Source organism: Carassius carassius, chromosome 15, assembly GCF_963082965.1.
Source record: "Carassius carassius chromosome 15, fCarCar2.1, whole genome shotgun sequence".
Lineage (NCBI taxonomy): Eukaryota > Metazoa > Chordata > Actinopteri > Cypriniformes > Cyprinidae > Carassius > Carassius carassius.
In genome coordinates, this window is record NC_081769.1 from 6,921,706 (window position 1) to 6,935,211 (window position 13,506).

A 13,506-nucleotide genomic window follows, 5' to 3' on the forward strand; every position below is an offset into this window, starting at 1 on the left:
TAGTCAATAATTACTATCCATTTCACACATTCTAACACTAATAAGATTTCTTTTTTTAAGCTTACCAGAGGACATGCAGCCTACTTGTTTCGAATGATGTTTCTTTTCCTTCTTTCATTTTTACATAAATCGGAGTTTGTGGATTTTGGCAATTGTTCCTTTTTGAGTGTTTATTGTTCTTTTCTGTGTACATTTCACAGATTTTCAGCTCATTAACAATGTCTGCCGTTCTGGATTATACAAATTAAGGCATGTGCTGCAGACCTGCTTAAACATGTGTGAGGTATCCTCACATACCGCCAAACCTGACACTAAATGTACCTGTTCACAATCTTTTCGGTTATCTAGAGATTTTCTATCAATTTGCAGCATTTCACTTTCCATGCTTGTTAAATCAGTGCAGTAGTGAGGCTTGCCGAGGTGCTGGAACGGCAGATGTCTTACCTGACTTGCTCTTGATTCTCTTGGATGGCTGTTTCTTTTTAATGTACTTGTTGGCGTCCTGCTGCAGCAGTGGTTCCTCCTCCTGCTCAACTATCGGCTCAGGAATGGACTCACATCCAGCTGCAAAACAACACACAAACATTCATTAATAATGAGTAACCGGTTAGAGTATAACTCTGTACTCCACTTCACCCAATAAAGCCTGAATTTGAAATGATCAGCATGATTAAAACTTTGCTGACTCATTTAAACAATCTTCTACATTCCCTCCGACTGATAGTTCAGAATGTTTTAGTGAACAAAAGTTTAGTATAATTCTAAAACTGTAGGTTGTGGTATGTGTTTTTGCTCTAAAATCTTAAAATAATTTTTTGTTAATCTAAGAATCAAATATGATACATCAAGCTTTTGAGGAGCATGTATTGTACATCTCCTAATCATCATGATATTACATGGGAAAACTACTCATAAACTGATCATAAAACTAAAATGTAAAATTTAAATATCATCTTATTAAGACATTCTATTGAGAGATATACAGTAACAACTGATATTTATATGCATTTAATGCAAGCAGTCTACTATATTGTTTGAAAAACTGAATTGACTTACATTACAAGCATTTACATTACAAACAATCAGAAATCCATCTTACTTTTGGCCATATAAATAACAATATATGCACCAAATTGTTTAATTTGCTCGGTTTGGACGTTTTTTTTCCCCCTCTTCAACTATGAGCTCCATATTCTCACTATACCATAAACGCCCTATTTATCAAATATGATAAAAAACATAAAACAAATGCATTTTTTTATTGTTGGTTCAATAAAAGGTTTTATATAAAAATAATAATAATAATAAATGTAAAAAAAAAAAAGAAAAAAAAAAGATTTTTGGACTATTATTTCACAAGTTTTACAGGGTTCCATTCTACACATTGAGCAGTTACGTCAAATGATACTTTGTGCTTTGTGTAAAGTTGACACACTGTTGACATATTTAAAATGTCTCCAAACTGCTGGCAGGTCAGAGTACACCTGCTGCACTCCATCAGATGGATTTGACACTCACTGCTGAAGATCAGCCAGAATTAGGAGTTTAGAAGGGGACTGATGAATCAGCCTCTTATGACTCTTGGTCCAGCCTTCTTACCCACAATCCTTTTCCTCTTCTTTAACAAATAGACAAATCTAGTGAGACTGCTTACTTTCCTAAAGAAAAGCTTATAATAATCCTCCTCTAATATTTACACAGACCTCAACATGCTGTTTGTTTAGGAGTAATATTTCAGATCAGAGAAGGAAGTCTCATAACACAGGTATTTGTGTGAAGTAGGGTTTTCTGTGATCGACACTTACCTGTAACTACACCGACAACTAAACAAGTAGAATGCTTTCAAATGTTGCAAAATCAAAAGCAGATATATGCTGACAAGCAACTCAGTAGTGTCTGGTCTCAGCTTGTAACTAACCGTGGCTCCATGTATTGTTTTAGTTCACGAGAGAAGCCGAAAACATAAAAAGTAGACTTGTTTTAGATAGAAGATTCACTATAAAAAAGCCTAGGCCTGCCTTATTCTTTTCTCTCATTTGTGCCACTGGGTTTTATATTTGAGAATGGAGTCCTGTTTAGGGAAAAGGATGATTAGAAATGAGTTTGTCATTGAATAGTTCTTGTGATGACATTTCCTCCAGAAATAGTCAGGATATTGTAGCGAGTGTTGAAAGCAGGTAAAACCCATGTTAATGTGCTACTTTCCGCAACACTCAGCAGTTCAGCACCATGAGTTTGAGGCTCCTTCTTCTAGATGTTTCCACTTCACATTAACAGCATTTACAGCTGGTCACTGCTTTAGAAAAGAAATCAGATGAAATCTTTGAGTGAATTGCAGTAAATATAAACCAATTAGAATTTTTACTTCTACAGCCATGGATTATATTTACAGAAAGTTAGCGATTGATGTGCCTGGAATATTTCAATCAACTAATAAGACTAGATGCACGTACAATATGAGATATAAAATAATTTCAATTAATAGGTTTATAACAATGCTTATTGAACATGCCTTAATGATTTGTTGCTCCATTGCACTGGCTAGTCTGCCCATAAGATCTGCTCATAGCTATTGATTGATGCATGGTTAAAAAATGTGTAAATTACCATTTGAACCTTTAAATACAATTTTAATTAAGGAACAAGTAATAATGAAGTGATGATAAAATGAAATATCAAAAACACAAACTATTTCGTTTGAGTTTTTGGTTTACGCCTTATTTTAAGGTGTCCTTGTTACAGTGTAATTATACATTTAAGTACTGAGTAATATTAATTACCTGAATGTACTTACTATATAGATAGGGTTTGGCTTAGGGTTGCGTGCATGTAATTTTGCTTCATTTATTGTTATTATAATAGTAAGTACATGTAATATGTGTAACAAGGACACCTTAAAATAAAGTGTAACTAGTATTTGATTGATCATTTTAATTTTGTCAAGAAAAAAAAAACTTCCATAAACCTTCCATAAAATATGGCTTGACTTTAAGAAGTGAGCCAAACACAGACTCCTCCATGAACGAACCGTGACCTCCAGTGGTTCATTCAAAAGAAGACCTTAAATACAGAAAGACAGAAAAATGGAACAAAAACACAAGGTCTCTCTGATATGAAAATTATGAATGCTGATGCATTAGTTCAGAGGCAGGTGCTCAGGGAGTGTGGCAATCCTTCTGTGTGATGTCATCACTTCAACGCAAGGTCAGGTGAGGGACTCGCAGAGGAGAAGGCAGACAGGAAGACACAAATCAGACAGATAAAAAAAAGCCAGGTCACAAGTGCGTGTATGAGAGAGTATCAAGAGCTTGACTTTAAACTTGAAGGAATGGAGCGACGTGTCCTGCAGACATATTCCATCAGACAAAAGCAATTTAAACAGGATTCTCTGAGATTAGTCACTCATTCTCCTCCACACGACTGGCAACTGACCAAACGCTGTGTGCTCAGACATTCTGCCATATGAGGGGAGGATAATATCTACACACCCAGTGTCCAAACAACAGAGAGAGAGAGAGAGAGAGAGAGAGACAGTCCGAGACTTCAGGGAGGACAGGCGTCTGATAACAGAACCCATCGAGTTAATCATTCACACATTCTTCAGAGATCTCTGGCGTTTTATGTGTCCTCTGAAGTAAAGTTCTATTCTTTCTAACCTTATTGCCCCTGCATTTCACTACAATAGCATTAAAGTAACATGAGAAGTCTTCATATTTAGTTTACTACCAAAATGAAAGACAAAACAAGACTTTTACATTTTTACACTTTGGTGAAAGGATGTTTTTCACTGCACTGGTCAATTTTTTTTTTTAATGCTTCCGTAGCATGACTTCTTTCAGGCTAGTGAAAGGAGAACATCCAGAATACACATTAATTGATTATTTAAATACACTTTATTAATTTGTGTCTGTAGTTTTTAATTAAAATGCATGTTTTTTAAAGGCAGCTTGCTCTGAATGAGTTTTTCTCATGCACTGAGCCAGAAATCTCCACTTCAGTAGTACCCACGTACACAAGAATGTCCCGTTTTGTTCCAATATATATTCTGAAGGTTTGTTCATATATCATTAGTCTGAATTATATAAGATTTTATTTTATTATTATATGGTGAAATTGACTGTTGATAATATTTGTTAATTTAAGGAGTGATACAAAAAGAGATATCCAAAATCTCCTTTGTAAAAAAAAAAAAAGAAAAAGAAAAAAAGATGTTGATTCTAATGTCAAAAGAATGAAACCGTAATTTTAAACTTGTCTTTATCCAATCTTCAGATTTTGTTCTGGACATCTGGAGAGTCTTTTAGCTACATTAACTTAAGTACATTCACACAATCCAGCAGCTCTGAATGTGAGTGTGCACATAAAAGTGTGAGCTGTTACATTAAAAAAAGTATTTTGAACATGCTGATTATTATTATTTTTATTTATTTTTTGTCAAAAACATATCAAAGTTGGTTAATCACCATAAAATAATAATAATAATTCAGACAGCTCTTTTATAATACATATGTAGTTTATCCTACAAGATGAATGAAAGCTTGTTAACATGTTCATATCTGGAGCTGTAACCTTGTTAAAATCTTATTTTTTTAAAGCGGTTATCCAAAAATTGTGGGAGTCAGAGAGCGAGCTGTACTGCTGCAACATAGGACGTATTATTAATACCTTGGTATGGCATGAGTAGCAAAGCTTTAAAGTGGTCTTAAATATAGAACTATGGGTGCTAAATAGTGGGAACTCTTCTTTTATCTCTGTGTGCATCCCCTATGGAGTACCCCAAGGTTCTATATTGGGCTATAAATAATGCCATTAGCTTCTGCTCTATTACTTTTAAACATATTGGTTTAAGTTTTACAACAAAGCCCCTTCAAATGACCCCTCTATGCATGAATGTTTCCAAAGTAAGATATTTCTGACCTGGCATCATGACGGTTGTAGGGACATTGGCTTCTGAGGTGAGAGAGAGACGGCCACCCTTGCCCAAGCGGTCACAGAGCAGCGTGATGTGTTTCTTCAGGCGTGACGTGTCTTTTGGGATGGTTAATGGGCCGGTGCTCAAGCTGATGGCCTGATCTTTGGGGCTGCGTGACAGACACGTTTTTAAGAGGTGGGAGACGGCTGCATCCACGCTTTCCTCCCAGCCCTGAAAAACATATACAAACTGAGCCTTGCAAATATAAGAATTCACCAGTTGAAAGTGAATAAACAAAGTTCCTGCTTGAGAGTTTTGTGTTGTGGTTGATGTGAAGTTTATGATTTTCACAATTCACACTATTGGCTAGAGTACAAAGCAACAAGAAATGTTTAAAATTCATTTTTATTAATTTATATTTACCTTAGTATATTGTCTTATTTATTTTAAATACTTTCTAATCCTTTGTTTGCAATCATCTGAAGTTTTTATTCAATGAGCCACAAACACTCCCTACTATACACTTTATTTTTCTAGCCACATCTAAAACTCTATCTACATACAAACAAGCCATAAACATTTAAATGGAATTTCAGTTTGAGTATATGCTTTTTTTCTTTTTTTGTTGTTGCATGGGTTGTGAAGTGCATTTTGCCACATGCCTCATGAATGGAAAGTTACTCCCTGTGAACAGAGATTTTTATTTGCATGTGCGTCTTTAAGTCTGGCCTGCAGCATCTCCAGCCCACCCTTTTGCCGTCAGGCAGGCTAGAGAGGCTCTGAGAGATGGCCTTGGGTGTTGACAGGCAGGTGGAATGTGGGATGACTGTGTCGCCATACAGACAGCCTTTAATGAGATCTAATAGCAGGTAATCAGCCTTGTTACGCTGATGACAGGGCGAGCCCTATATTGACTACAAAGGATAAAGAAGAAACAGAGACAGAAAGAGGAAGACATTGATAAATCAGATAAAAGTCTCCAATGGAGGAAATTAGCAGATTACACCAGCCTGAGTAATAAAAGACACTCAAGACACATGAGTCCTGTATGTTTTGGCATACTGAATCACACTCTCTATGAATTATCTACAGAGAGTTTAGAGATCCAAATATTGTTAACAGTCCTGAGTAGCAGACTCTCTCCAGATATAAGAATATTTCTATATGTGACTGTACAGCTGATGGCAGTGTTGCTTGATGGCACAGAATACAGGGATGTTGTGGATGCCAGGGCATTGCTATGTGGTTGCCAAAATTTTATGGGTGGTTGCTAAGGCATTGGTTGCTATGTGCAGTGGCGTAGCTTTGTCATAAATAACGTTGGGAACAGTGACATGATGGGTGGTTAGGCTGATTCAAGCAATTTTTTTGTATGTAGAGTAAGCAGAGACTGGGGCAACTAGGTCTTAAATCGGATGGGATGAGCAAATTCTTGTGCATGACTTGTACAGTATTGTGCCGTCAGAGTTACATTAAAACCTGCCAATATAAAGTTTGATGACTGAATGAGTCTGGTAGTGTATTTTCTAAGTCAAGTTTGCATTGTTGATTATTATTCAGATAAAAATTCCTCACCTCAGTCATGGAATTGAAGGTGGAAGAGAGCGATGTACATTCAAAGTTCAACTTTTTTTTTTTTTTTTTTGAGAGAGAATTATTGACCTAGTTCGAAACTTTTTGGAGCCAGGGACCCCTTACAGGGGAGAGGATTTTTCAAGGACTCCCTCATAATTATAACAGTATTTAAGGCTAAAGTTCAATGTAATTAGGAGGAATGAACACAATATGAATGTTTTATTGGTGCAAATGGTCCCCATTCTACAGTATATGTAATTTTTAATACTACAGCATAATATAATTAAATGTACCATATTTTCCAGAAAGCTGCACCAGGTCAGACAAAAAAAAAGAAAAAAGTTGAATTGGTGTGTAAGTCGCATTTTACTATTACTTTCAGAAATAATTTAAATACTGAATAGGTCTAAATAAAATGAATGTTAGGAAAAACAACAACAACAAAAAAAAAAAACACTGTAAACACTAACATGAATTTTACTTCCCTTGACTCTAAATCATTAAAATTGTGTGGCATTCATAACAGAACAAAAAAAAAAATGAATATATTTATATAAAAAATAATATAGTACCGATCATTGCAAAACAATATTTATTTTAAACCATAGATGCCGATCCCATGGGTAGTCTTCATTCATTTTAACCAATAACAAATGGATTGCAGCTTTAATAACTATATTCACGTATTCATAGTTCATTTGAGGCAGTTTTTGCTCTCCATTATATATAGTGATCATGGCTCTGCACTCCCTCAGATATTACTTGTAACTCAAACTTTGTTCTGTGTACACATGAATAAGTGCTTTTTGTAAACAGGTATTTATTAAATAATTTTATTTAGAGAAGCACAACCCTCATAGAAAGAATGTGTTTAGGCCTATTATTTGGTAATTGCATGCATTTCACTTTGCAAGATAAATTTTGTGTAGTGAATTCATCAAACGCACCATCGAACGGAGTGTAGCCTAGGTTACTCTAGAAAAAACTAACACCCAGTATAATGAATTACTGAGTAATGAGAATGTTTAAATATGTTAAGCATTTGTTGCAAATGTGCATGCTAACCTATTAACACTGGTCATAATCACAGGGGATTTTAATTGCTATTTTGGTTCTTATCTTGACCGGTTTTCATCTTAAGTTCTTTCTACTAATCAATCTGTTTTAAACTGTCTAATTAAATCCATGAATTTTGTGGATGTGTGGAGGCTATTGAACCCCAGTGGTCGGGATTACTCTTTTTTTCTCATGTTCACAAATCCTACTCTTGTATCGACTACTTCATTATTGACTCGTAGTGTTGTCACGGTACCAAAATTTCAGTATTCGTTACCGATACCAGTGAAAATCCACGGTTCTCGGTACCAATTTCGGTACCAAAGCAAAACACAGAAATATGCTAATTAAAAAAAAAAAAGTTTTTAGCACTAAAAATAAAACCAATGCCATTCTTTATACTTATTTACAATTATTAATATACTTATTCAAAACAGGGACGGTACTATTCAGCGCCAGCCAATGAAATTGCCATTTGCTCATTGGCTCCGCCCACTTCTGGAAAAACCGGTATGTCTTCTGCTTGTTCGAAAATTAATATGAATAATTCTAAATGAACTCCATTATTTTGACAGGAGAAGACAACAAAGAATAGTTTACATATAGCGTGTCGATTCAGCGTGGTAAGACTCTCTCGCTCTCTCTTTCTTTGCATGTGTGAGAAACCGCGCTATCAGTAAAGCGACGGTGAGTCGTGCGCCTTCACAAAGAGTTTACAGAGCGTCAAATACAGGTGCACTGTGTGTCCATTGAGATGAACTGAAAAGTTCAGATCGCTTGATGGAGAGAGAACTCTGAAGCTCAAATGATGAAATTAATGCAAGCGTCATGCGCTTCAGTCTATGTAGTAAACAAACCCGCACGTCTCTGCCATTCATTAATTCACACAGAGACAGAGAGCAGAACACGGATTCATATTTCAAACAACTTTTGCGGCTTAACATTTACAGATACTGGTCCATATGGAGATTTGATTTGATCAATTTATGCTAACTTTGACAAATTCCATGACTGTCCATATTAAAATGTAAGTTTCAATTTCATGACTGGATTTTGAGATTCCGTCCTCGTTTTCTGCTTCGCGGAAATCATAGCGCTGAACCGGGTTTGAACGGGACCTCGTTACTACTGGTACTTAAAGAAACCTGGTACCGTCACATTTAAATTTTTTTAGTACCGAAGTACCGGGTCTTTTGACAACACTAATTGACTCCAAACTTATTCAAAGGATTGTCCATTCAAAATAAAACATTTTAATTTTGGATCATAGCCTGGTTTTGCTGAGATTAAGTTTATCCTTACCAAAGGTTCAATTTTGTAACAAATTTTGGATTTGGTAACGCATCCTAAAGAGATTAATGATGTTTTACAGAATTTTTACAGGCAGCTATATTCTTTGAATTGCTCAGAGATGAGTAAGGTGGGACATAGCTTTCTCAATAAAGTGAATTTTCCAAATAGTGCTAAAAAGGAATCAGGAGGAACCATTTCGTCTTTGCGAAGTTTTGCTCTATTTGGTCTCTACATCGTCATTTCTTACAAATTCAGATCAGTCCACTTTTATTAATTTACAGCGGGGAACGCGACAGGTATGCTCTCAACCCAATAGAGCATCTTTGGGATGTGGTGGATCGGCAGCTTCGTGCCCTGGATGTGCATCCCACAAATCTCCATCAACTGCAAGATGCTATCCTATAAATATGGGCCAACATTTCTAAAGAATGCTTTCAGCACCTTGTTGAATCAATGCCACATAGAATTAAGGCAGTTCTGAAGGCAAAAGGGGGTCAAACACAGTATTAGTATGGTGTTCCTAATAATCCTTTAGGCAAGTGTATATAGGCTATTGTGACTTCAAATAAACAGGAACAGACTCGACTGAATAAGCAGGTAGGCTATGTTCATATCTTCTGTGTGACTAGCGAAGCTCACGGGCACTCCAGCTAGAGATCGTGACATTAGCCATTTTACCTATCTGGGGCTATTTATACATAAAAAAAATTATGGAAATGTATAGGCTTAACTTCTTAGAGGCTATCGATTAATTTAAATTATCCATTGATAAATTGAGGGTTCTTCCATTATTGCTAAACAGGTTGAATTAATGCCATAAAAATGTATATTTTGCATCGTTCCATTATCTTTTTCAGAATTTACCCATATTTTTGCCTAAATCTTTTTTGGAAACTGCTAGATTCTGTGATCCCCCCTTTCATTTGGGGATATAAAATGCATAGAATTTCAAAAGCACACTTGCAGAAACCCAAAGAAGTGGGAGGGCTAACACTGCCCACTTTCCGTCAATACTACTGGGTGGGTAACATGAGGGTGATGATGTTTTAGTGTGAGCGTAACTGAATGTCCACTGACCAGTTAGACATATATCCCAAATGGTTATATATGGAGGCTCGTTCTGTAGGTAACAGCCCGTAAGCTGCAATCTTGATTTAGCTAAATTTAAATGTTCAGACCAGGCTCTAGCTTGGCTGCAACCTCAACAACTCTCCCTCATGTTTGGCATGGTGCTGGCCAAAAGATTGATTTTGATGGAGTGGAAATCTACGTCACCTCCAAGTTTTTTTAAATGGTTAGCCAAAATGGTTTTGGCCCTCATGCTTGAAAGGCTAAATTTTTCTAAAGCAGGCAGATTAAAGATGTTTGATAAAATTTGGGGCACCTTTCTCAGGTCTATATTTTAAAGATGTCCTCACTATGCTGCTAATGTGCTACATGTCATTCAGTTTAGTTTTTCCTCTGTTTTTCCATTCTGCTGAAAAGTTATAACTGTTTTAGGAAAAGTGGCCCAACCTCTTTTGAACGTTTGTGCATTCCTTTGCAATGGTGAGTTGAAAACTCAACCTTTATATATATACATATATATATTTTATATATATACATATATATATTTTATATATATACATATATATATATCATATATATACATATATATATATATATATATATTTTATATATATATATATATATATATTATAAAAGAGTCTGAATGCACTGCAGTGTGTGGACTGTGCATATAACACAGTTTAACTTTTTTAACACTTCCTATTATTTGTGTAGCAACATTTATATATCAATCCCTTATTATCTGGTGTAAAACTAAATTGTGTGTGTGCGTATGTGTGTGGGTGTGTTACATATACAAAATAAAATTATGAAGCATGACAGATAGATAGAGATGCTTATCTGATTTATGTGCTATTACAAGCTATCAGTAACTTTCAATATCAATAACTTAAAGTGCTGTGGACTCAAGTTCAAAAATAAAACGGTACTAGCACATCTTTTCTATCACGTATGTCCACAGCACAGATTCATTTACAAATATTCTGATATCACGAACAACACAATGCTACTGGAGTCTGTTTTCACCATATCAGAAGACACATCCTACATTACTGGAGCCTTTGAAAGAAAGATAAAGCACTGAAGGAATTCCACTGGCTGAGAGAGACAATTTTGCTTTAAAGAAACAAGCTTTAAGCAGGGCTGAGTCAAGCTTGGCTCCATCAGGGTGACACTCATGTATTTGTGCACATTCATGTATGGTTTTCTCTCTCTCTCTCTCTCTCTCTCTCTCTCTCTCTCTCTCTCTATATATATATATATACAGTACTTTTTTTTTGCAGTGGTTTTTATTCTAATAGTTATATTTTATTATATTTAAGTTTCAAAATGTTATTTTATTGTATTTAAATTAACAAATACAATTAAATGTATTCAAATGTTAGAAGCTTAAAAACACAGAGGGGAAAGAAGTTGGAGAAAATTGTGTAGAGTAAAATGTGTAATGGGGTCACAGTTTTGCTCACTGTGTGTTTATGTGACACATTTGTATTACAGCTTTTTGTGCTTCAACACCCATGTCACCTAACACCTGGAGACAGATTCTCCAGGTCAGCCAGACACAGGCTGCTAATTCAAAGGGGTGTCTAATGTCAAAGGCTAGTGTGTGTGTGTGTGTGCGTGTGTGTGTTCTCTCACAAGTTGTGGTGTGTCCTGCAGCAGCGGTAGGAGTGTGGCCTCCAGGATTGCAGTCTGCTCTGAGCTGAGCCCTTGCCACAGTGACAACAGCAGGATGAAGAGGTGAGTGGCGCTCTGCAAACGTGTAAAAGCTTGGATCAAACGCTCCCGGTTGTCTTCTGCTGCATCTGCTAATGCTATAACCTGACACAGAGACAGATAGACAGAAAGAGAGGGTCTCAAACTAACTGCACAGATGTCCTTATTTTACAAACTTCAGGATTAACAGGATTTTTTTTGCTAAAAAAAATTTATATTTAGCAAAAATAAAATGAAGCTTATTTTTAGGGCTTTTAAGATACATTGCGGTGTTATTTTGATGACAATTAGAGTATGTACATTATGCTCCATTTCCCATCTTTAATAAAAAAAAAAAAAAGAGTTTGCAAGATTTTCTTTGAAATTTGCCTTTATTCTCAGAGGGAATTCTCATTAGATTATCATTATTGTAGCAGTATTTAGCACTATTTAGAAGTCACGAGAATGAGAATGTGCTAAAATGTTGTCATAATGCAGTGACTTCACTGTCTTAATGAAAATAAATAAATAAATAAAATAAAGATTGTGGAGTTAAATATGTCCTGGATATAGTCTGTAAAATTCACCCTAAGATGTCTCACCATGAGCAAATTAAGCAAGTCTTGATAGAATTTGGTAGAATTAACCATTAGTGTTTCACTTAATGCTGGTTTGCCTTTCTTTCTATCTTTTTTTTTAAACAGTTTAATTAAAAGTGGGATATGTGAGGCTGTTTGAAGAAAGTTAGCAAAAAAACATAACCATAAAAAATAGCCCATCATACATGCATGATAAAGTTATGCTCTTTGAGAGCACACCACACCTGTAGAGTCAATCATATTTGGCCTGAAACCACAGAGCACAAAAAACACACTGAAACCGTGTCTGAGAGAGACATCTGCTATTAAAGATCAGTGTGCATTGATAAAAAACTCTCAACAGCCAATATAAATAGACCTTCAGTGAAGGAGCTTTTGTGAGTGAGAGTACAAGAGTTGATTGATGCCAGCTGAGCAAAAACAAAAGCACATTTAAGAACTACACAAGGAAGAGAAAGTCCAGAATAGGTAAAACACCCTTGAGAAAAGATGTAAGGCAGTTCTTGAACTTGCTCAGTGGAGAACAGTATATTCAAATACTGAGTTTTGGCTGAATGTATTTAGGCACACTATATGCCTCAGGATGACAATACAAACGTCCTTCTCTTTTTATCTAAGCCCCTTATTCAAAGCAGAAATTGAACAAATTTAGAAACCGGAAGTGGGTTTTCATTATGTACAATGTTAAGTATCACTTAAGATGAGTTAGATTAGAAACCACTATCTTGAAGAGCTAAAATTTGCTGTTGGTTAGAAAAGAACAGACATGAAACAGCTTGCAGACCGTTAGACCCATCAGTGTGGTCACCACTTACCCATGGACACATTCTACAAAAATTATATACTCTAAAAATACCCCAAACCATTTTGAAATACAACATTTTAAGCCTAAAACAAACCCCAGCCAATTCCAAAGACAAGCAAGAAAATACTTTATTCCCTGAGGGATGCAGCCAAATACGGAGAGACAGAAATATCTGTGCGGTCAGAATAAACTGATTTTATATGTTCTTCGTGGGATGTCAGTAGTCAGTGGTCCTTTTCACACCTTCAGAAGAACAAGAGCTGTTGAAATACAGCACTTGACTGCTGAATCTGTCATTATCAGACTTGAGTTCCAAAATAAAATAAATGTATTGAAAAAGCATCAGCAACATGGTCTGGAGCCATGGAGCCTCATTGAAGATGAGGGGCATCGTGCACCTTTGAGAGGCCACTAGCGAAAGCCACTTTGGTGTCCTGGGCAATACAAGATATGACAAAAGGAGGATAAAAAAGTATTTTTTTTAAAAGAGCACAATGCCTTTT

At 35.8% G+C, this 13,506-nt stretch overlaps 1 protein-coding gene across 1 annotated transcript in view; it reads right to left on the reverse strand.

The window, feature by feature from the left end:
* Positions 1 to 13,506, reverse strand: part of LOC132158058 (protein PTHB1-like) — a 126,262-nt gene that overhangs the window by 45,756 nt on the left and 67,000 nt on the right. The window contains exons 20-22 of the mRNA XM_059567311.1: positions 11,543 to 11,725; positions 4,918 to 5,143; positions 445 to 564 (exon numbers count right to left, since the gene is read on the reverse strand). Of these exons, the coding sequence (XP_059423294.1) occupies positions 445 to 564; positions 4,918 to 5,143; positions 11,543 to 11,725 (529 nt within the window). The remainder of the gene's footprint in view (positions 1 to 444; positions 565 to 4,917; positions 5,144 to 11,542; positions 11,726 to 13,506) is intronic.